The sequence below is a fragment of the Protopterus annectens genome, chromosome 8.part0, assembly GCF_019279795.1.
Source record: "Protopterus annectens isolate FY-2018-M chromosome 8.part0, PAN1.0, whole genome shotgun sequence".
Lineage (NCBI taxonomy): Eukaryota > Metazoa > Chordata > Ceratodontiformes > Protopteridae > Protopterus > Protopterus annectens.
This window is the reverse complement of record NC_056741.1, coordinates 1,377,902,101-1,377,927,129: the sequence shown is the minus strand read 5'-3', so window position 1 is coordinate 1,377,927,129 and position 25,029 is coordinate 1,377,902,101. Positions and strand designations below refer to the sequence as shown.

The 25,029-nt window shown below is 38.4% G+C and overlaps 1 protein-coding gene across 1 annotated transcript in view; it reads right to left on the bottom strand.

The window, feature by feature from the left end:
• Window positions 1-25,029, bottom strand: part of PCSK7 (proprotein convertase subtilisin/kexin type 7) — a 1,762,277-nt gene that overhangs the window by 1,228,852 nt on the left and 508,396 nt on the right. The window contains exon 7 of the mRNA XM_044080959.1: window positions 17,275-17,413. Coding sequence (XP_043936894.1) covers window positions 17,275-17,413 — 139 coding nt within the window. The remainder of the gene's footprint in view (window positions 1-17,274; window positions 17,414-25,029) is intronic.

The following is a 25,029-nucleotide window of genomic DNA, read 5'->3' as shown; positions in this document are numbered from 1 at the left end:
TCAGCTAAAGAAAATGCTACAGAAAGCACAGTTGTTCAAATTCACTTGCCATTACTGTAGATGTTCGAATGATCGCTGCTGTAGCAGCCTAAACTATATGGGTTATATCCTGCATAACAGCCAGCCAGCTTCCAAAGATTCAGGGCACCTTCCATGTGCTTAAACCATTAGCTTGAGCTGAGTTGAATAAAAGACAAGTTTAGGTGCCAAGCCCTTCACAGCTTTCATGCCAACTGATTGAAGGAGGCTAAGCCCAAAGAGGATATTGCTAGAAACAAAAAAAAACAAAAACAAATGTCCACATCCCAGCATAAAAAAGCACCAAAAAACAAAGGGGATGCAGGAAGGGAGTGGCTGTTGTAGAGGTAATCATTCGAACACCTACTGTCACGGTGCATTCACTTATATAACTGTACTATGTTCATCACATTGATCACTACTGCAGTAGCTAAGCTATACAGGTAGATTGCCATAGCTGAGAATAAATGGCCAGTAGAAGGGGAAGGGTCCAGGAGCCCTGGTGAATGATCTTACCAAAGCCTGAAATAGACACGGAGAAGGAAGGAATCTATCTTATAGTGCTTTGGTTTTGTAATAGTATATTCAGAGGACCAACTTACTACTTCTAGAATGCTTCTAGAGTACAACCCTTAAAAAGCCACACATGACGTCAGGACCCTGTCAGAGTGCCTTAACCCTACATGGAATAGTATTCTTGTGATGGAAACAAGATGTAATAGCCCAAGACACCAACTGGAAATAGTCTACTTTGACATAGGGTGTCCCTTCTCCTTACCTTCACAAGAAATGACCAAGTGATCAGAAGTTCTGAAAGATTTTGTTTTGTCAAGACAGAATTGCCAACTGGCTCACAGGATGCAGGTAATCAAAATAGGGGAGCTATTTTCATAGAGAGACCAGTCATCAGTGAGGTTCCCCAGGGTTCTGTGCTGGGACCTCTCCTGTTTGGCATCTAATTTTCTGAAGTAAAAGACAATACCAAATGACTCTGGCTTATTAAGTTTGCAAGCTAGGAGGAGTCACTGAATCCTCAAATGACTTTGCCATCCTGCAGGAAGGTTTGTCCCAAATAAATAACTAGTGCCAAAATCATGGACTGAAACTATATGCCAAAAATGCATTACTGTATCCTTTGGGAAGTCATCTAACCCTGGGAACTACCACACTGACAATATGACACTAACAGATGACCTACTTGGTTGGGATTTGGTAACTTATATGCACAATGGCCCAACTTTTGGCCAACATTTGCCCATTTTTGCAAGAAAACCTTTCTAGATCACACAGCTTATAAACAAAGGGATTGTGTCTAGATCTAGGGATGTCACTACTCCCCTTTACTCACCACTCATTAGTTCATTTATGGAGTACAATGTCCCCTTTGGCATGTACCTGTCCAGACACATGCAACAACTGCAATGCCCACAGAGATACCTTACTAAAAGATACATGCTCTAAACCCAAAGCCCTGTACGTATACTTGGTATTCTACTAAATGCTAAGAGGTCACCTGTGTCTTGCATGCAAGGCATCTTCTGATCTAATGCTGATGGATTTACTGCATATCAGCAAGTGAAATGGCATCAAAAATACTCACTCTAGGGTTCTAAACCTTTTCTGCAACATCAACAGAATGGTTTGGTGGGAAAGATATACCTCAGACCCTTCTCCTTGTGCGAGTAGATCCAGTCTGTGAGGAAGTTTGTGGTAAACGCTCCAGATCAATTTCAAAAGAAGGAAGAACCACTGTAGCCTGGGCCAAAAGGAAACCACCACAATGACATTAGGGGATTCCTTCTGAATCTTCAGAAATATCCTGGATATCAGTGGAAAAGTATACAGGAACATTCCTGTCAGAGGGAAGAAATGCATCCGTCTTTCAGGCCTGCTTGCATGCAGTCCTGGAGCAGAATTTTGCCAGCTGATTGTTTAGAGAGGAAGCAAAAACGTCAACTTCAGGAATTTCCCACAAATGGATCAAATCTTGGAAGACCTCCTGATCTAATTTCCATTTGTGAGGGTCTGCCTCTGTCCTGCTCAGTTTGTCTGCCACACAACTTTGCTCTGATGGAATGTAGGATGTCTGCAGAGTGAGACTGTGCTGTAAAGCTATATCCCATGCTAACATGGCTATTCTGCAAAGGGGGAAGTACCTGGTTTCCTTCTTGCTTGTTTAAGCACATCACTTGGTGTTGTCTGTAACAACTTGAGGTCCTGGGGACCAGAGATGATTTACAGAGTTGAGTGCCTTGATAAGTGCAAGTGTCCCTTATGTCCATGTGCTTGTGCCTGTTTTGTTGTCTGAGATACCTTGCACTTTTATGACCCTTGGCACTGCTCCCCAAGCAAGGTCCAAGGCATCTGTGATGGCTGACTACTTTGGAGCAGGAGAGTAGAAGGGCAGACCTGAATTTAAAGATATTTAATGTCTCCACCAACTGATTTCTCTTCTCACAAACTCCAGAACTGGAATCAAAAGATAATGGGTGCTAATGCTGGCACCAAAGAGACTTCAGACACCATTGTATGTTCTTTAAGGAGAGTCTTGTCAGTGATATGAGAATCATAGATGTCAAGAGACCCAAAATTCTGAGGTATTCCTTCGCAGTGATTGAAGTCTGAATAAACACTCTGTGAAATACATCTAAATATAGCTCTATTTTCTCCTTGTGGAAGAAAAGCTCTTTGTACTGAGGTGTCTAGCAAACACCCTTTTCACAATCCTGAGTGATGGAGTCAAAAAAGAACTTTTGAATGCTTTCTTGGAACCCCAGCCTGCAGAGATCTCTCACTCAAGCAAACACTTTTTCCTAAACTAATCAGTGTTTTACTATCCTTTTCAGAAGAGGAAATATTTAAATTTTATAAAATGCTTAGCAGCAGCTGGGTAAACTAAAGCTACAGCTGCTGGGTCAAGCTAAGAATAAGTGTTATACAAAATTTGAAAGACTGAGTAACTTTGTACATTATACATGCTTTCTTAGGTTCAGCAGACTGGCTGTCAGAGAAACCACAGGATCTGACAAACACAACCTTCAATGCTGACAGCTCATAGTATTTTCTGAGGTACTGAGAGACCTTAGTGTTCTCCCACTGAAAACACTGACACAATCTGGAAACAGTCTCAGAGAAACAGAATCCCTGACGGGGAGATTCAGGGAACAAGCTCACCTCGGAGTCTGAAACAGGTTTCTCATCTCAGATTTCTGAATCTGTCCCTTTACCTTGATCTCCAGATTAAGTATCTTGAAGCTCTTCAGGAAAAGAGGAATATCTTTCATTTACCAGAAACCACTGATAAGAAGGGGTCTGTACAAGACCTTTAGCCAAACTTAATAAACTACCACTGTCCAGTGACACTGGTGCAGGAGACGAATAATGTTTCTTTTTGACAGGAAAGTTGGAGCAAACTGGATTATTAATGGCAAGAGCAGCTTCTCCAGTGATAGGCACAGCATTCTAGCTATGCAGGGGCACCTTTCCAGGCCGTTCTCCTGACATGAGTGGCTCTCCTCTGCCTAATGAGGGGACCCCAACAGCTGCAGAGGACATGACTAACCCCCCTCAGTCCATACTGGCTGGAAGGACAACTCCAGAGGGATCATGTTGAAAATAATGAGTGATTTGAGGAATCAGCTATGTCTACAACATAGTCACCCACCTGTGACTAAGATAAATTGTTAGCCTGGCATGGTGGCAAAGGCTATTTAGTTAACTTTCTTTTTGTGGCTGGAAGAAGGACCAGCCATGGGACTGGTAGTTTGTTCCATGGTCAAGCCGAAAATGATGCATCTTTCCTGGGGAAACTAAGCAGCACAAGCCAGTAAAACCTAAAAAGTAGTTTAAATTTATAGTAAAAGTAATTTTCCCAGTTAAAACTCCATAAAAATCTTTCCAATACAATCAGCCCCAAAAAGATAATTTAAACACTGTTTCTCCACAGAAAAATATAGTTTTAAAATGCTTAACATAACTTTTAATCTGTCAGAAAAAAGTGCACCCCCATTTAAAAGTGGAGTGAAGTCACATAACAGTCAAAAATACATATTTCTAGCTTAAAATAAACTTTCCTAAATAGGAAAGCAAGTTTAAACAATAAAAATAATATGCAGAAGACTTTTTCCCCCAAAGGGAACTTACCTGCCAGTAAAGGAAGAACATAAGCTGACCATTAATCCTCAAAAGCTCACACAGCAGTGTTCTCTTTGGCAGCAAGAAAGCTCTGAAGGGCATGGCACCCAAAACTTTTTTTAGTCAGCTCAATTTGAGTTGACGCATGGTTTGAGCATGTAGAAGGTGCCCTAAAGTTTTGAAGCTGGCCAACTGTTGTATCCTATACAGGATATAACCCATGCTACTGCAGCAGTGATCAATGTGATGAACACTGACTTTTCTTCTACCAAAAACAAACTATCAACTCTTTCTAAATTCACAGTACAACTGAAAGACTTGTCAATTATCTACATTAAGACCAACAGCAAAAATATCTAGGAATCCTTTCATAATCATACTGAGAATTCTGTAACCAAAGTTTTTCAGCAATTTACAGTATGCTATAATATAGGTTATTTATTGAATGCAGAATCCCAGTGTGCTACAGCAATCACTGTGCCACCCTAGGTTTGAATATACTTTGCATGGCTTACCATAGCAATCACTGTCCTAATCCCCAAGCCTGAATTATGCCCTGCCCATCATTGCCCCCCATACGGTCATAATGCTATCCTATTACAACCTACTGAAAATAAGACTTGCCATTTTATACACTTTCTTCATTCTACACAATACCAGTGTACCTTTATCCAAAAAAGCTAAATGGCTTTCAGGGGCAGCATGGTCACTGTCTACTCGTCTCCTCCATTCCCTTACGTTTATGTTGCGTAAGCATGATTACTGTCCCTCACTGGTAAATAAGCACACTATACACATATTTTTCTATAGCTTCAGAAGCAATGTCACCATTAAATTAAACAGACCAAATTTCTCTCTGTGAAAAACATTTTCTCACACTTACACCTGCCTTCTAGAATAATCTATCCAGGCATACTGCAGGCATAGACAATCTCACTCTGAAGTTACATCCAGTTCAAACAAACAGATGTACCCGTTTCACGGATGTCAGTTACTTACACACTTTTAATTTAATGCATTACATTTTCTATTCTGTTCTAGTCATACTGCCTTTCTAATGTTTCACTTGTAAATTTAATAAATAATATGTACGGTACTACTCACAGCATGCATTTAATGCATGTACTGCAGCATGTGATAAACAGGCAGCGTCCCACACTATTTGTTGAGCTAAACACTGCTGTTCATTGTTTTACATTTACTGTTTTATTTGCCATGGCTATTAATGCTGTTACTCCCTTATGGCCTGGATAGTGGCTGAAAATGTGCTTGTACCAGCACACCCACCTGCTCAACAAACGTAAATAAAAATATACACTCTAATGTCATCCTTCTCACTCATTCCTCCTGTCTACAATCCATAGCACCCAAAGTCCAGAGACCACACAGGAATAGCTCTGATTCTGCCAAGTGTCCATTCTTATCTGTTACATTTCAGTTATACAAGTGTACTATTTTAAATCTGTCTCACAGATACACTTATGCTAGGAGGATGTACAAAAGTTGCCATTAAAATAACGTTGCAAAAACAAAAAAAAATTGACATACAATTTGCACATTTGTAGATGCTCAGAACCTAAAAAAAAATTACAGCAAAAAGACTATCAACATACAGCCCATTGACTGAAGCACAGCTGAACAAGTTATCTGTTTTTTTTTTAATACAGTGGAAAGTATGTGGAAAATAACTGATGCTTGAATAAAAATGCATTAATTTACTAGTCACTGGATTCCTGTGGAAATATGCACCAGATCCAATACATTCTGACTTCAGCACATATACTGCAAACAGTAAATCTATACCACTGAGTCAAGATGATGACCTAGTAAATGCAAAAAACATTGCTGATTAAAATAGAAATGAAAATAAACAAATAAATAAACAAATGGTGGAATAAGGCAGAAAAAAAGAAAGAAAACAACCAAAAATGTGTCCATTTCTCTTGCTGTTTTGAATGTTATCTTATAAAAAAAAGAGTCTCCGTCATTTCCTTTTATGCATCAGTAGAAGCACAGCAAATGAAACAAAGTCATTTACATACAGCTGCATCCTGATAGTGTCTATAATGGAAAATTGAACCTGATAATTCTGTTCACACCACCCAGTCGAGCATTCACTGTCATAACATAAACAAATCATTTTCTGCTCACTACTTCATTAAAGAAACACGTTAGCAATGAGGCACAGTAAAAGTGGCAAATGAGTTCCAGATGGATTAACCAGAAGTGATGCCTGGCAAAAAAAAAATCCATGTAAAAGGGTAGGAAACTATGTTTGTTTGTCTTTTCAGCTTTTCCCGGTTAGGGGTCGCCACAGCGGAACTCCGGTCCCCTAATGATTGGCAGTCGATTTTTATGGTGCCGAGTTGCCAGCCCAATGCCCAACCTTCAGCGAAGGCACGCCCATTCACACATGTCTTTCGGAGGCCACTCGACCATGGGGAGGACATGCAGACTCCACACAGAAGGCACTCAAGACGAGAATCGAAGAGGAGAACCTCTTGCTGTGAGGCAACAACGCAACCGCTGTACCACCGTGGCTTATAAAAGGATAGGAAACTATATAAGACTGAATAATGCCTTCAGCACAATACCTTATGAAAGTTCACTATGTTCATTCATTAAAGTACCTTGCCCATCAATCGCCTAAAATCAAAGAGCCAGTGTTCTTAATATATATATATATATATATATATATATATATATATATATAAATTAATATATAGCCAATAAAATTAGATCCGCGAACACTGCATTTTTGTTGTTTAATGTTTTATCAGTTCCCACACATATTACTCTTGTCTCTCTTTTTCCCACATTCCAACAGGAATGAGGGGAGAGCTAACCAGACTGGTGGACTTCGAGAGTTGCTTAACCTCCTCCCCCGACAGATGTAGCAATCAGTATGTTTCAAGATGGACCAATATTTTTACACAAATGGTTCACGGGAAGAAGAAATTCCTGATCACCCTGCCCACAGGGAAGCAGCATTAATGATCCTGAGCTAAGTAATGTTCTAACCCTTATCCTGGTGACTGACTAACACACACATCACCACAGAGGCTTGCAGTATCTCCCCTTGTGCATGCTTCTGCACATGAACAGCTGACGCTACTGTCACTAGCTTGGCAAAGCAAGCATACATCACCAATCAAAGATGCACACTGTGCACTTGACTAGTGCTAAACGTCTGTATTACAGTGACTGAAATTCCTCCCTTCCCTCTGGATGGGTGAGTTGGTATTGGCCACTCGTTCTCACCCTCCCCTTATCATCTCCTCAACACCCAAGCTTTTGATCAAGTCTGGGTTATATGGACCACAGTCAGGGCTTTATCTCTTTACACCATGGAACCACACCGTTTTTTCTTGTGTTACAAATAATTACAGCTATAATCAGAGCTGGTCTTGTGTACAAGAAAACCAGGCAACTGCCTTGGGTGCTGCACTTCCCCTATTATTAGTGGCATTCTGTCTCCATTTATTTTTTTAAAGAAATGTTTCTTTGCTGTAAAAACTAAATAAAGATGGTGCCTCGGCCAAATGAAAATATGCATGGTGTGGACCCGGAGGGCTGCTCCATCTGACTTGAAAACATTCAATTCTGCTTACATAAGGTTAACCCTAAATGTTCTGAGAGCACAGGACTAGAGACCTTGCAACATTTGAATGTAGGTGCAAAGTTGCCTGAAGGGTGTTTTTCTTTTCTATATATTTTTTTTTTATTCACAGAAAAAAAATAAAATTAGTGACTTTGCAGCTTAAAGAAGACAGGAAATTGAAATGGAGTGGTAAGTGAAGTGTTACTATTTTTTATGCTGGCAGTGATCAACCAGACAGCTTTGTCAGTATTCCTGGTGTGGGAAGTCGATGTGAGAGGAATAGCGCAACAGATATGTGTTACTACTATTTTAATATTGTTAGCAGAAAATAACCAAATATTTTTGACAATATTTATCACTTTGTGCTTTACGTGGACAGCTGAAGTGAGAGGAATGTCATGGTGAAATAAGGATTATCATTATTTTTATTTATTTTTTTTTACAGTTATGCTGGTAGTAATCAACCAAATATTTTGGCATTGGCAAAATTTCTCTGGCTTTGTGATTTGTGTGGAGCCATTTAGATTGGAATACTTGAATAAGTGGGTGCAACTAGTTTATGTGGACTGTGAAGGTGAAAATGTTACATAGCCATCATATATCATTGTCTATAACTGCTTGGTGGTGAGTGTGGTGGCTGGATGAAAGTAAATTACCCTACTGGCGTTCGAGGTAACAAGTCACTATCTGGCTTTCCATTTGTGTACTTACGAGAAGAAAGATGGATTACTTAACTGGAGACACATACCTCTCAACTGCTTAGATTTTCACAGAATGTGAATGTCCAGGTTTTTCATCTTTCATCATAAAATGTATGGTTTTCTAACAATTCACTGAGGGCTGAAGTCACTAATTAATGCCAGACAAGTGAATTTCATATTTCACATCCTTCAGGAAATGCATGTTAATGTAAAACCTGTTATTCTAGCAACTTTCTAAGTTTAGAAGAGTAATATTTAAAAATTCTCCCTGATGTTGGTCCTTTGCCCCCCATTATTCCTGACTTTGTCCAGATTTCTTGCTCTAAAAGGTTGAGAGGTAAGGACACCCGACATGCATAGACAGAGTACGCATAACTGCTGTGGCTGTCTTCTGTGGAGGAAAATTACTAATTTGCTTACTGTTTTGGCTTTGCAGGACTATGGTGATTATGTGGAGCAACGTGTAATACTTTAATGTGTGGCAAATATATGTTTTGAACAAAGATGAAATTCATTACATGGGCATCCTCTTTTATCACAATCAGACATCTGAATTGTACACAGAAGTGGCTGCTGCTTGGTGGGGGTTGTCTGGCTGAGAGTTACCCAGCCTACTGCCACCTGCTCAGTTTAACAATCACTTCTTATTTTTTGAGAGAAAAACACATCACATAATATTCAGACCAAAACTTCTGGGGACTCACACTCCAAGGCTGTACAAGTACATTTTGATATGGGCTTAGTAATCGCCTCTTTCCTGAACCCAGCCTAATCTAAAACCAGACCAACTCACAGGTGTTCAGAGAAGGTCACTGTACTTGTATGGGGGCGACGGGGATGATGTTATTATTTCTTTAAAATTTCGAGGCTACTATATTCTTGTGTTTGTCTGGGGACAGTGTGGTCATTATTTCATTACATTTCCTCACAAACACTAGAAGGCCAATGTAGCTTATATAGGAGTACTGTGCTGTCTAGAAGTAACAAGATGGAAACAGTATTGTATTTTTTTTTCATTTTCCTCACAAACATCTGATGCATTACAGGTGTCAATCTTTTAGGGAAGAGTACATAAGCACGCTGTTTATATATGTTGTTGTGTCTTTCGGCTTATCCCGGTTAGGGGTCGCCACAGCGGAACTCCAGTCCGCTAATGTTTGGTAGTGGATTTTTACGTGCCGAGTTACCAGCCCTGACGCACAACCTTCAACGAAGGTACACCCATTCATGCATGCCTTCATGCATGCCTCCACACAGAAGACGCTCTAGCTGAGAATCGAACGGGACAACGTCTTGCTGTAAGGTAACAATGCTGCTGCAGCACCACTATCGCGGACACTGTTTATAAATGTATGACAGCAAATTGATATGTTCGATTTGTGTTTTTCAATTCTGTCCCAGTATAACATCAGAAGGTACACAGAATGTGGCTTCCTTTTGGGGGTAGGGGTGAGGAGGCATGCTGTATATAAATATGACAGCAGTATCTTGAAATATATGTCTGTGGGCACTTGCGTCATAACTTTAATCCCAATTTGATACCAGAAGGGAATACACAAAGTGACTACTTATTCCCAGATAGGATCTACGTATCCTCACAAGCATTTGCCTTCTCAGTTCACTGTAAACTGGTGTTTGGTCAGCTTTGACCATTAAAACTTGGATACAGGTTGTTTCTTCCTTGAAATAAAAAAGTAAGACTGAATTTCTTTTTCATATGCACAATTTTTGTTCAGGCCATCATTGGTTCAAAAGGTTCAAAAAAAGTCTGTAAAGTGCACCTTGAACATTTTTTACCCCATGGGGTCTGTGTGCCTTATAACCTCCCAGGTTAATTTAGTTACTACAATGTAGTCTTGGTCAGTTAAGACATATTGAAAGGATGCAAGGAAATGCAAAGTTCAAAAGTAAGACAGGATTTTTTTCTTAATCATGTTTTTTTGTTCACACCATTGTTGGATAAAGAAGTTGTTTAAAAAACACTAAAAATGCATCTCAAGCATCTTGAAATCCAATGGCTTCTGGGAATCATCACTGGTTTAATCCATTGCATTTATTACACTTTAGTCTTGGTCAGCTGAAGTGCACTGAAATGATGCAATAAAAAAATAAAAAGTTGAAAATGAAGACTATATTTCTATCTTTGATCATGGTCTTTGTTCCAGCAATCATTGGATGAAAAAACTCTAAAATGTACCTGAGAGCATCTAGAACCTCCATGGCTTCTGAAGACTACCTGCCTCAGACTGAAAGCTTAATGCAGATGTTTTCTTTACAGTTATAGTGCAGTTGAATGAATGAATGACTGCCAGAAAAAAATTGAATAGTAAGATGAACTGTGAGAAAAAGGAAGAAAAAAGTAATCTGTTTAGTGTGATTAAGCCAATATGGGATGGGTAGTTGGCAAGGAGCCCTTTTACTTAGGGTGCCAGTTTACCTAAGGCTGGCCCTAGCTGCAATATTAACTAATTAATTATAAACTGACTCAAACCAACAAACATGAGTACAAAAAATTATAAATGCCTCTCCTTGAGATAATATTACATTACTGACCATCCTAAATTTCTGTTACAAGTCTTCAGGTGTACATCTGTTATGGAAAATGCATAATTTCTTTTTCAATTAAGTTATTTACTACAACCATGATAGCAGCTTGGTTTCATATATGTATACATATATGTACAAAATCCCTCAGTTCAGCAAGCCGATTATTTTGATCTGTTTTACATTTATGAATAAAATGTAAACTGTTCTCTATAGACAACACAATACACATTTACATACAAAGCAGTAATACAGATGCTCTGTTTTAAAAACAAGCAGATTACATACCACTCTCTGGACCAGAAATTGTACTTTTAACTATGCTGGCTCTGCAACTGTGAACTATTTAATGCTAAAACAAATAATGAATTATAATCCAAACAACAGCGTGCGTGAACCTCTGATGGCAATAAAACGTAGAACAGCACTTGATAGTACCAAAATACAAATCACGATATTGCAGTCGTACAAACAGATAAACTTTTATTCCATGGAGAAAAGGCTTCTTCGGACTCTTTTACAAGAAAAAAATGCTTACAACCATCTTTAAAAACCTTGCCAATACTTACTATTGGCTGTTGAACACCAAATTGTCACATGATGTCAAAAGTAAATAATAAGTGACAAAATACTTAAAAACACATGTTTCGTAAAAACACAACAACATACAGAGGTACATTCTTCAAAAGACTGACACTCTGAATACATAAATATTACTAAAAATACGATAACATTACAAATCCCTTTGTGTATATGTTAAAAACATTAAAACTCTCGGGGCACGCATAAAATACATTGCTTAGTTAAACAGTGTAAGAACCCTGCAATGCTTTACAGACCATTGATGCTGGAGAATATATGGATCAAGATTTCAAACTACTGATAGCTCAATGGTGACTCGGTCTGTATGAGTAATGAATACTGTCAACAAAAATGATGTTGACATTCTGTGAGTAAAGATTACATCTATTCAAAAGTGTATAACTCACGGAATCCATAGTGTTGTTCAGGTAGTCAGGACAGTCTGTATGTGAACTGATGACACAGAACTAATAACGTGAAATAAATATGTGTATAGTAGCTATATGGTACAATCGTGACTACAAGATTATCATCTCCGTATTCTCCTGCTCTTCAAGAACGGCTTGATTTGTACCTTGTCGTTGAGACCAGGTGGTTTGTCAGATCTCAGTCTGATGATCCATCTGGTCTCATGTTCTAATGTTCGATTGACCACATCCCCTCCTCTAAATCCTTGGAAAATACATTGGATGACACGGAACTGAAAATGGTGATTCATGCCTGCCGTGTTATTATGTCTAGCTAATGCGTTGACTTCCGTGCCCACTCTAATGTGATATGTGTGTTCCCTAACCCGTTCCTTTAATGATCGATTGGTTTTCCCTATATAATAGGCATTGCATGATGTACAAGTTGCAATATATATAACATTCCTACTTTCACAATTTGTGTTGGTGTTAAAATTATAAATATGTCCTGTAGTAGGATGCTTGAAGGAGGTTTCTTTGTTTATATGACCACATTGATTACAATGACCGCAGGGTGTTGTATTACTATTCCCCGTACTTCTACTCTGTAAAGAATACCTGGGTCTACATAATATACTTTTCAAGTTGGGATGATTCTTATAGGCTATACGTGGTTCTGAACCAATAACTTCACTGACTTCCCTATTTGATTGCAAAATTCCCCAATGTTTGTTCAAAACACTCTTTACTTCTAAACTCGTCTTACTGAAAGTGAGGTTGGCCCTTACCTCAGTGATAGTTGCAACTGCATTGTTGGTTGTGGCAGTCTGTTCCATGAAATATGGTCTGGCACTGCTAGTCCTCAGGGATTCTACTGTGCGTATTATCTCCAAAATTTCTTTCTCTTTATAACCCCTCTCAAGAAATCTTTCTTTCATATCCTGTATTCCAATGTCATAATTCTCTTGGTCTGGATTGAGTCTGGAGACTCTCATAAATTGCCCTTTAAGGACATTATCGAAAACATGTTTGGGGTGCATGCTTTGTCTATGTAGCAAATTATTCCTTTGGCACCCCTTCCTGTATATAGTTGTATTGAGCATGCCATTGGACATCCTAAACACTTCTACATCTAAAAATGGTATGCTCCTATCTGAAAAATTCATGGTGAATTTCAGAAAGTCAGTCGTAGTATCTAGATAGGACACAAAGTTCTTTAGAGAAGTTTCATCCCCCAACCACAAGAAAAAAAGGTCATCCACAAAACGGCAATACATGCCAACATTTTCAATAAAAAGTGGACTGCTATAGAGATGGACATCTTCCCATCTGGCCATAACCAGGTTGGCGTAGATATTGGCACAAGATGTGCCCATAGTTACGCCATCCTTCTGCAAATAGATGATCTCTTGAAATGCAAAAACATTGTTGGTTAATACTGTTTCAAGTAACAGTGCAATTAAATCAATTTTCCTATTTGAAAACTCTGAGTGTTCTTTTAAATATTCAGATATAAGCCTCACACCTGTGTCATTGGGGATGACAGTGAAGAGACTAACTACATCAAGGGTTACCAAGAGATAATGCTGCTCTTTACCCAACGTACGTGTTTGAGAGTATAGATCTAAAAGAAAATGCTTACTGTCCTTCAAAATTTTCTTATTCTCACTGACTATGGGTCTCAGTATGCTCTCCAAATAAATGGATAGTGGTTCAGTGACCCAACCTTGGCCTGCCACAATGGGTCTCAGTGGTGGATCTATGTAACTTTTATGGACTTTGGGAAGTCCCTGTATCACCGGTATAATTGGGTCCTTGACTTTGAAGTAGTCATAAAGTTGTTGTGTTATGTCAAAAGACATAACAAGGTCATCTAAACTACTGTAAACACTGAAAACCATTTCAGCTACAGAGTCTTGTGTTATCTGGATATAAGTTTGTCTATCATCCAGCATTTGATTCATCTTACTAATATAGTAGGAGTAGTCCATAATGACTACAGGTCCACCCTTATCAGCCGGTCTAATTATGATAGAGGTATCATCTTTTAGAGACTTCAACGCCTGCCTTTGTTTATAGTTAAGATTATATCCATGTCTAGAGGGAACTTTCTCCTGATAACATCTATATATGTCATCCTCCATGACATTCCCAAATACCTCTATGGTGGGGTGAAGTTGTGGGACATAAGTGCTGTTAACACGGTGCTTATTTTGTTCTAATTTACTGTCAAACTGTCCAAAGTCTAACCTAAGTTGTAAATTGCGAGTAAACAACTTAGTATCTATAATGGTGTCCACTAAGTCACTATTCTTTGTAGGTATAAAACCAAGTCCCTTGCTCAATACCTGTTCTTCATATTCATTTAAAACCCTTCCAGATAGATTCAAAATTAGTGATTCTGTCTTCCCCACATTTTCTTTATTGTGGGACCTTGTTGTTCCTGGTCGTCTATTGACCCTTTCCTCTTCTGTCTCCCCCTGCTGGTCGATCTTCTTTTGTCCAAAAAATGATTCTGGGCTATGGGGAGGGGGGCAGGTAGCCTATTCAAAGTTGAAACCAAACTCTTGGATTTAGGTCTGACTACTGCTGCACCTGATTTCTGTACATCAGTGATACAGCCTGTTAGACTTTCTCCTAAACCAACGTTGCTATCGTTACCATTGCCTTGCTGTTGGGTTGGACTCACAACCTCTATCTCATTATTAATGTGTATCACATCTTGTTGTTTGGTCCCTATATTCATACTAATTCCAGTGGCACTAGTAGTATCACTCTGTTTATTACTTACTACCAAAGTTTCATTCAGTCTATTCTCTGAATTAGTGTTATAATGAACCTTCTCAAAATTGAGTACTGGTGTGCTTGGTACTTCGTTCCTATTGTCGATGCCTACCCTATTCATAGGCCTACGTGTTGTGTCTTGCCCATTAGTAATTTGTGCAGGTATATTCCTGTCCCTAGGCCAAGTAAAGACGTGATTGTTGTTAAAATCGCGTATGTCCCTGGTGATCTTAACTTTTTTCTGATCTAACAATCGTTTCTCAAACAGTAAAACATCCTCTATGACTCTTCCAAGTCTTTCCATACATATATTGTCAATATATTTAACTTTAAAGTCATTAAATAATGTATTTACAATGGATCTTAATCGATTTTCCTCAGGTAAATGGTAGTCTATTAATAGCTTCATATAACTGAAGCTAAGCTCCAAATTGAGCTGCTGCCAACGATACAGAAGATCCGGTAATGAACTACCTGTCGTGGGCATTTTTAATATTCGAAGTCCACGTGGTATGATTCGTTTATTTAAACATACTTCGAAGTAATGTCTCTGGACTTGTAATTTGATAAGTTTAGGAAAAACATTTTCTAACTCTTGTAGATCTTTAGATATGTCCGGGTTACTTACATCAGTAGGAATGTTCACGTCTCCGTCAACAACGGGATTAAAGTCCATCAATGTATTAGTGTTTCCGGTTACACAAGCTTTGAACCTCTCCAAAACGCTGGAAGTACGTTCCAACACAGGTGGGACGTACGGTAGTTCAATATTGAAATTGCTTTCGTTCGCCATCCTTAATGCCTGCAGCACTGACAAATAAGCACTAAACACAAAATCCCAATGCAGCGCTGCTTTCAACGACAAGGTACAAATCAAGCCGTTCTTGAAGAGCAGGAGAATACGGAGATGATAATCTTGTAGTCACGATTGTACCATATAGCTACTATACACATATTTATTTCACGTTATTAGTTCTGTGTCATCAGTTCACATACAGACTGTCCTGACTACCTGAACAACACTATGGATTCCGTGAGTTATACACTTTTGAATAGATGTAATCTTTACTCACAGAATGTCAACATCATTTTTGTTGACAGTATTCATTACTCATACAGACCGAGTCACCATTGAGCTATCAGTAGTTTGAAATCTTGATCCATATATTCTCCAGCATCAATGGTCTGTAAAGCATTGCAGGGTTCTTACACTGTTTAACTAAGCAATGTATTTTATGCGTGCCCCGAGAGTTTTAATGTTTTTAACATATACACAAAGGGATTTGTAATGTTATCGTATTTTTAGTAATATTTATGTATTCAGAGTGTCAGTCTTTTGAAGAATGTACCTCTGTATGTTGTTGTGTTTTTACGAAACATGTGTTTTTAAGTATTTTGTCACTTATTATTTACTTTTGACATCATGTGACAATTTGGTGTTCAACAGCCAATAGTAAGTATTGGCAAGGTTTTTAAAGATGGTTGTAAGCATTTTTTTCTTGTAAAAGAGTCCGAAGAAGCCTTTTGGCGAAAGCGCTCACTCCTTGGAATAAAAGTTTATCTGTTTGTACGACTGCAATATCGTGATTTGTATTTTGGTACTATCAAGTGCTGTTCTACGTTTTATTGCCATCAGAGGTTCACGCACGCTGTTGTTTGGATTGCATTTACTTTTTAGCGTGAACTCCTTTTCTTAATTGAAAGCAGCGCTGCATTGGGATTTTGTGTTTAGTAAATAATGAATTATACTTTTATTTTCACATTTATATCAAATATCAGTTTGCAAGTCCTGTTGTCCTTTTAGCTGTCCCTTTTTCTCAAAAAATTAAAAAAAACACACATACACCGATTTAAACTATGAAAGACAAACAAATGATTCGATATTCTCTCTCAGCATGTTAAAAAAAAAAAAGACGACCCTGCGTGGGCATCAAGCTCCTCCTTGAAACAGCTTGTATCAACTATATTTTTTAGATCTTCATGCATTTTTTCCATAAACTGAAAATTTTCTGTGAAAAGCAATTCTTTGCAGTAGTATTCTTGTTAAGCATCCTTCTTTATCTATATCGATTTAGTGTGGATCTCCGAAGCACAGACTCTGACCAATCCTGACAGTGCATGCAAGCAATTAAGCTTGAGTTTTTTTTTCTGTAAACATTTTGCTAAAATGATTTACTAATTCATTTCTCAGCACAACCTAGGTGTGTCATTATTGCAAAAAGCCCTTTTAAACAACTTGGAAAATTACCAAATCTTGATATAAAGACAGCAGTTAAAGAGGAAACTTCTTAACAACTGGTTAAAGACATTAAAAATGGTGCAAATATCGAAGTCTCTAGTATCATATTAAACCATTTCACAAAAGGAAATTACAAGAAAAAAATCACTTTAGTAACATTAATCAATTACCTATGGGGATTATAGATGAAGTTTGTTATATTAAACTAGTAAAGGATAAAAATACATGCAAGGATAAATAAGTTCAGAAAAATTAATCAGTTACCTATGGTGACAGTGTAGACTGAGTTTGCATAACCATCATAATTACAGTTGTCATTATTCTGGCCTCCATTGCCACTGGCTACTACAAAAATACTTCCAAAGCCTTTTCGACCAGCAATTACTCCATGCTGCAAAGCTGCCTATAAACAAAAAGACAATGTATAAAATTAGTCTTGTACATTTTTTTTCTGTAGTGCACATTACAGGACATTCTGTGGCAGAAATATATAGGTAAAGCGCAATTTCAGTCACTAAAGAAATACTATGAACATAAAGGCCCAAAGTTCTAATCTTCCCACAACACTTGCTGTACAACTCTTAAGGTTTTACTACTTCATTTCAAACAGCTGCTGACAAGGGACAGACTATTCATATTACATCATGTAAATTAATAACTCACAATGCTCAGGCTGAATGAACTATGAATGCATGTCAGCACTTCTCATATGCATTATACTACTACTGCCTCCCATCATTAAGGGACTTCAGAAGAAGGGGGTGAAGTGCTGTTACAAACACGGTCTACCTAACAAGCAGGTCATCAAACCGCAGACCGTCTCATCTTACAAACAGAATAAAAAGTACTAAGGAATGAGCAAAACTGTGTTAGATTGTGGAGAAATCTCAAGATTTCCATGTGCTTGGAAATAAGTAAAATATATTATGTTGGAATAAATGAGACATTTGTATGACTCAAAACAGAATACCTGCTAGATGCTTTATCACTTTATATACTGCTTTTAGCGTCTACACAGATTGTAACTATGAGCTAGGAATGGTTTCTCAAAGGTTCCCAATCCCGCAAGAATAGCACATACAAACAGTAACATTTTCACATGGCTAACACCCACTTAAAGGAAATACCAAATTAAAGAAACAGAGAAGTACACCAACGCTGCCTACAGCACTTGGGACTGGGGGTGGTGAAAACATGCCTGCACAAATGGAGCATGCAACCCCACCAAATGGATGAAACACTAATATGTGGCATACAATGCTTGGGTAAAACATTTAGGATCACTACACAGCCACAAAAATAAGCAGGTGCAAACCAGGATTTTTTTCTATAAATGAAAAAAATTACTGCATAGAAATATAACTCCAACAATCAACATGCCAAAACACTACTGCTAAATTAAACAAGGAACTTCCACCCTGTGATCAAATCAAACAAAGCCAGATATGAGGTAAAAAAAAAGTCACCCAGGCAGGGGATAATCAGAAAGCCTTCTTTAGTTACGTTAAGTGCATCAGAAATACCAGAAACAATGCCCAACCCTGTGCATGTGAATACCGAGAGCAATAGGACAAAGGCAATCTTCTAGTGGAAAAACAAGTAGCTCAAATTTCCCCCTCCAATATTCCCAGATCAGATATCCAAACATACAACCCCGCTCAAATCTCCAAAGAACACGCTCTCAATGCTCTCTCCAAGGCCAAGAACACAACATCTGTGGGGCCAGATAACATACAAGGCTACCTAAAGGTCAACCTGAAAGATGGCTTGTCTGATCCCCTACAGAATCTATTCAATACCAAACTCAAAACAGGCTTTGTGCAGGATGAATGGAGGACAGCAAAACTGTTCCCTTGCCCAAAGCTGGGGCTTCAGTCAACTCAAGTAATTACAGACCCATATGTCTGACCAGTCTCATCTGTAAGGCCATGGAAAGGATCACTATTGGATTAATACAAAAAGATACTGATAACCTATAGACTCTTGACCTAACCCAGTTCAGATTCATCAAGGGTAGGTCTTAACTTCTTCGAAAACTTTATTAATGAAGCAACAAATGAGGGCAAAACAGTCCATACTACATATCTAGACCTCAGAATGTGTTCAACACCATCCCACACTTGGGTATCATAGATGAACTCTACCAACTAAATGTCAACTGATATGTAACTCATCGGACAGCAAATAGTCTCACAAATATAACTAAGGGAATTAGCTCCTTTCTCTTAACACAAGAAATCTGGACAAAGCCAAAAATAATGAGGGGGAACAAAAGCTCAAAAATAGGGACATATTTTAAATATTGCTCTTATAAACTTAAAACAGTTGCTAGAATAAAAGGTTTTGTGTTAGTATGTATTTTCTGAAGGATATTACATCTGGAACTCAAAACGTTATCATGATTTAGTGACTTCAATCATCAAAGATTTGCCAGAAACCCACAAATTTTATGATGAACAGACCAAAAATGTGAGGTAAAAATCTAGACAACTGAGAGTTATTTACCTTTGTCAGTAATGACCTGGAAAATCATTCAAGTATCTCATCGATGAGAGAGTTGGAATCTTTTGTCAAGTCTTAACTCCTGAATTTATATAATGTTAGTGAGGTTGCGCTGCAGGAAAATGTGGTAATGTATACTACATTACATTAAGTACTGGTATCAAAAAGACTTTTTTGTAGCCAGTTTTTTTATTCCTCTTGTGGAAGCCATTGAGGGACTTCTGCCACCTCTTCTATGGAGTTTGAGGACATATGCATTTTAAGCTTACACCGCCTGTCTTCTACACTACAGATGTTTTTCTTTCTTTCTTTTTTAATTAAAGAATCCTTGCATTTAGGAGTGTCCTCCTCCTAGAAAACTATTGCCAGTTCTGCAGTTTTTTTCCTTGCAAGACAAAAAGGGAAAGTACAGTTGTGCAAGTTGCACTTTCACATAACAGTAGATATTCAAATTCCTCACTGCTGCAGTAACCTTTAGGGTATAAGTGTTGTGTCCTGCCCAGCACACAACAAAAGGGCAGATTCCAAAAGCTCTGGCTCCCTCCCACAACTTCAATGTAAGAATGATGGCATGCATTTAACTTCCTTAACAATGGAGCTTTTTTTTTTTTAAACACTTTATTGCGACTATGTCCCAAACAGAATAAACAATGAGAATGGAAGACTTTAGGAGGAGCCATTTAGTTGAAAAAAGTATTGACTTAGAAGGGGAAGTCATTCCCACCTGATGAAATCTGTACTTGAAAAAGTTGCAGAATGAAACATTTTAGACCCACACAAACAGTTTAAGATAATCTAGCAATGGTCAAAGTAATACCCTCATGAAGACAATGCAGCCAAATGACTAGCAAATTTTAAAAACCAAGAAAGACTGAAGAGGGTGTCATGCCAGTGCTTCTTTTAGACTGGAACGTCACTCCTCAGTATCTGTAATGGTACAGTATGATACCAGTAATTGTCCTCTGCAGGAAAAAAAGGACAACTATGAAGAATACCTTAACCATATACCTTCATCGATGACTGCAACTCAAGTATTCTGACTTACAAGCCTCTCAGAAGATTTATAGAGTCTCTGTTAGGGTTCACAGCAGAAAGGGATACGTTTTCTTTTGCTGGATGAGGAGTAAGAGAGATACCTGCATGGTCCACTTCATTTTTTTTAAAGAAACTATTTGGCTGTTGCTGTGCCTTACATAATCGATCTCGCCCTTTTCCTGCAGTTAATGCGACTCCAAGGCTTCTCAAACTGTCTGAGCAATTACCTATAAAGATTTAATTAGGGTGATTAGGGGCAAAGGTTGATAATGCTCTGCTCTGAGTAATGTGTAGTCTCTCTTATCGGAGGAAGAAGCTCACTTTGAAATGAATCCGAATGCCTTCCTCATTAAATGAGAGTGTTCCAAATATCTTTGGGGGGGTGCAAAATATACGGGACTGTTGGCAGTCCATAGACTAAGTCGATCAGGCCCTTTCAAAGTCCATATGACTCCTGTAAAATTATTCCTCTTTGGTTTGCTGTTACAGAGGCAAGATATATAGACTGACTTGTGGTGACCTGTCAAGTGGTCAGTCAAGGGAGAGGAAAGCAATTGGCAGGTAACCTGCCTATCAAATGGGATGGTAAGATGAATAGCTGTTGCTGTACTGTCCACTGGTAAAGACCAGGGAGGTAGTCAGCAAGCCCAGAATAACACAGCATTCGGTGGACAAAAGACCAGGGAGGTAGTCAGCAAGCCCATAATAACACAGCAGTTGGTGGGCAATTTGAGCAGAGTACAAACATGCTAATGTACTACATAAATAAAGGAAAGCACGGCATCACAAAAAACAACCCAATCTTTAGTGTGATGGATGAAGCTATCTGTAGCCCCCAGGATAGATGAAGCTATCTGTAGCCCCCAGTCTTTCAGATTTACAAGTCTGCGGAAGGCACCTGACAAAGGAACATGCAGAGCTATAATTCTTACAGAAGTGCGAGATGCTGGGAAATAGATGTCATATAAGTGGGTTCTTTAGTCAATGACAGAGGTTGCCAAAAATGTTTTCCTTTTCAGGGAATGTGGGATAGAGAATGTCTCCTTCTTAAATAGAAAGCAAGTGGACAGTTTGTAGAAAATCTAGTAAACTGAACTGCATCTGTATTAAATTTAGCCCTTGACTGTAGAAGCCATTCAGACGGTCAATGGAAAGACATAAGTTTGTCATTTTTCTATCTGGTAACAGCGCACCTTCAGCAGTCTATTGAACGGACATATGTAGATATTTGCTTTGTAAAGGCTGATGTATGCACCAGCAAAGACAATGATGAATGCTGCATTACCATACAAATGCCTTCAGCCAAGCAGTGGTACACTATGAAAATGTTATGCTTGGGTGACTTCTCTTACAAAAATAAGCAGGACTTTATTTCATCTAACTAGCAAGACATCACTTTTGAAATAGATATCATGAGTCCTTTTACTGGCTGTCTTCAGAGTCGTAACAGTGATTTGATATAGTTTTTAAAAGTACAAACTGTTTTTTTTTTTTTTTTAAATCAGTCTTGAAAGTAAAAGAAGAAAATTAGCCCGGAGAGTAAATATAGAACCATGCAAAACCACAAAACAGTACCATTATTCATTCCTGCACAGACAATAAGAAATGCCAATTTGGAAATGAACACCAGTGCTGCACTATCAACTGATCGGATTTGCTGATTGCACCGCCCAACTTTTTTCACCATCCTACACTTTTGGTTGCCAAGATTTTATGTCTCTCTCAAAACAGATACATAGAACTTCTTTACCCTTTTTGACAAATTATTTCTTCCCTGAAGTGGACATCTTCAAGTGTAAGAAAGTAAGCGAGCAAAACAAAACCGACTTTACCTTTTCCTCTTTTCTCCTTTCTCCCCATCACCAGTGGGATTTTTAACTCAATTTTTTTTAAACAATGCTTTCTTTCCTGTCATTCTTTATTTGCTTTTTGATAAATAAAGATTTTGGCATTTAAACCATTATATATATATATATATATATATATATATATATGGGACACTGCGGTGGTGGTGCTGCGGTAGCGTTGTCGCCTCACAGTTAGATGTTGCCCGTTCGATTCTCAGTTAGAGCATCTTCTGTGTGGTGACATGCGTGAATGGGCGTTCCTTTGTTGAAGGTTGTGCGTTAGGCCTGGCAAGCCAGCACGTCAAAATCTACTGCCAATCATTAGCGGATCGGAGTTCCGCTGTGGCGACTCCTAACCAGGAAAAGCCGAAACATCATATATATATATATATATATATATATATATATATATATTTTTTTTTTTAGTCTTATTAAATTTATCATAGCATTCAGTTTTCTATGTAGTTTGCCATTGCAAGTAAACAGAAGAAAAGCAATGAAGGTAGAAGTCTTTTGAATCTACCTGCAAACACATTTGTACGTATTTACCAGTTTTAATGGAAAACACCAGCACTCACAATTTTTAAAAACTGGGTGGCAGAATGGCACAGCAGAAAGTGTTGCTGCCACATAGCATTTGGTTGTCAGACACCTTGTGATGAGTCTGCACAGTCTCCCTGTGTCCAAGCACATTTTTGCCAGTTACGCTACTTTCCTCCCATGCTCCAAAAGGCATGCCTTAGGTGATGCTCCAAACTACCTGTAGGTGTGTGTGTGTGTGTGTGTGTGTGTGTGTGTGTGTGTGTGTGTGTGTGTGTGTGTGTGTATACACGTGCAAGCAAGCAGCCATCTTAGTTGTGAGACAATGGGATGATGCCCAGTTCAGGATGAACTTCTATGTACTACATCGACTGAAGACCAGGATAGGCTCTGGCTCCCCCTAAAATGGGTAATCAGAGAATACATGAATGAATGAACCACCACAGATCTATTAAACTGTGTCATACACTGAAATATTTGTAAACTTCAACCTCAAAATGTGAAGAAAATGACTGATAAAATACCCCCACCTAAAACAAAGCCATTAGACTGACTGCTCTGAAGCAACAAGACTTGAAGAAAACAAGCAGTAACAGTAGTGTTCTATACCGCAACATGCCAGAGGAACACTGATACAAACACTGTCTTGCACAAAGAAAAAGGAAATACTGATAAAGCAAAAAGCTGATGACCAATTGACACAGGTAGCTGAAAGCTTAACTGCCATGTTGCTTGAAGGGTTCTCCTGGAAGAAAGATTACTGGGTATCAGGACTCATGTTTAGAGGCATGTTTACTGCAACATCCAGTAGATGACAAAACTTTAGATATTTTCTGATTTTCAGTACACATCCTTCTCCTCATAACTAGAAAAGATAGCTTCTTTAAGCCACGTACTATTCAGGAGTCTTTTGCTATTCGTACATCATACATTTGAACATGGACAGACTGAAAGGACAAAAGGCTGAAGAACAGATTTCCTTCTTTTCTTTTTAAGTTTACTCTGTCTCTTGCAGCTTTGCCTGAAGCCAGATTATTTGAAGTAACCATGTTCTGCCCTTTCATTGCCAGGATAAAATGTAAACAAGATTTAACAGTGCAATTCTACAATTCTACATGCCTCCCCAGGACAGCATGGATTGAGAGTATCTCTACTCAGGGAGGACAGCTTTAATTTACCTAAGATAAATCAGGTACATTGATGACTGCAGCAAAATCACACAATTACAATCGAACTAGACAAGCTGACTAGGCTTGTTAAGATTTACTTTACAACAAGTGATGAGTAATCAGTAAAGCTCTACTCCATAAGGTTGGGTAAAGGGGTAATGAAGAACACATGCAGACACGGCTCTTCACAAAGTAATAGGAAGTGTGGTAACTTTACTGAAAACAGGATCTTGTTTTGAACTGTGGAAAACCTAGAGCTGGCCAGCAACACCTAAAGCAGGGAAGTGGAAAAGGTCCTTTTATAGACATACTGCAAACAGTACCTCTAAGTAAAAGACCAAGAGTTTCCCAGTGCATTTTTTCAAAACAATTTTCTTTATTTATTAAATTCATAATTAACATTCAAACATTAAAAAGTAGTATTTAAAAACACAGCAGCAAAGGACCAAGTAACATACATGTTTTTTTTTTCCAGCAATCATGTGAAAAGTTAAACACAACATGACATTATCTGATTTATATGGAATTTACACTGAGCATTAACCATTGCAGATTTCTCCTTTAACTTCAATAAGTGACTCGAGTGCATGTAGTGCCCTTAATCACAATAATAGTCTAGGGTGTCTCCACCTGTAGACATGCTATTGACCTGGATAGCAACTGCCACTTTTTAACAAATATACTGCCTTTGTGAGAGACAGCCCATCCAGCCTCCAGGCATTTCAATCCTTTTCTCTGCCAAGAAACATCAAGATCCATCTACAATTCCTTTTTAAACAGGTAAAAGGTAGACAGTCCAAAAAAATATACCAATCCCTCACCTCTGGAGTGTCACATCTCCAGCAACATGGCAAGACAGTTGGAAATATATTTATCAACTGTTATGAGGTATAAAAAAAACTGCATTGGCTCTGTCACCTAAAGAA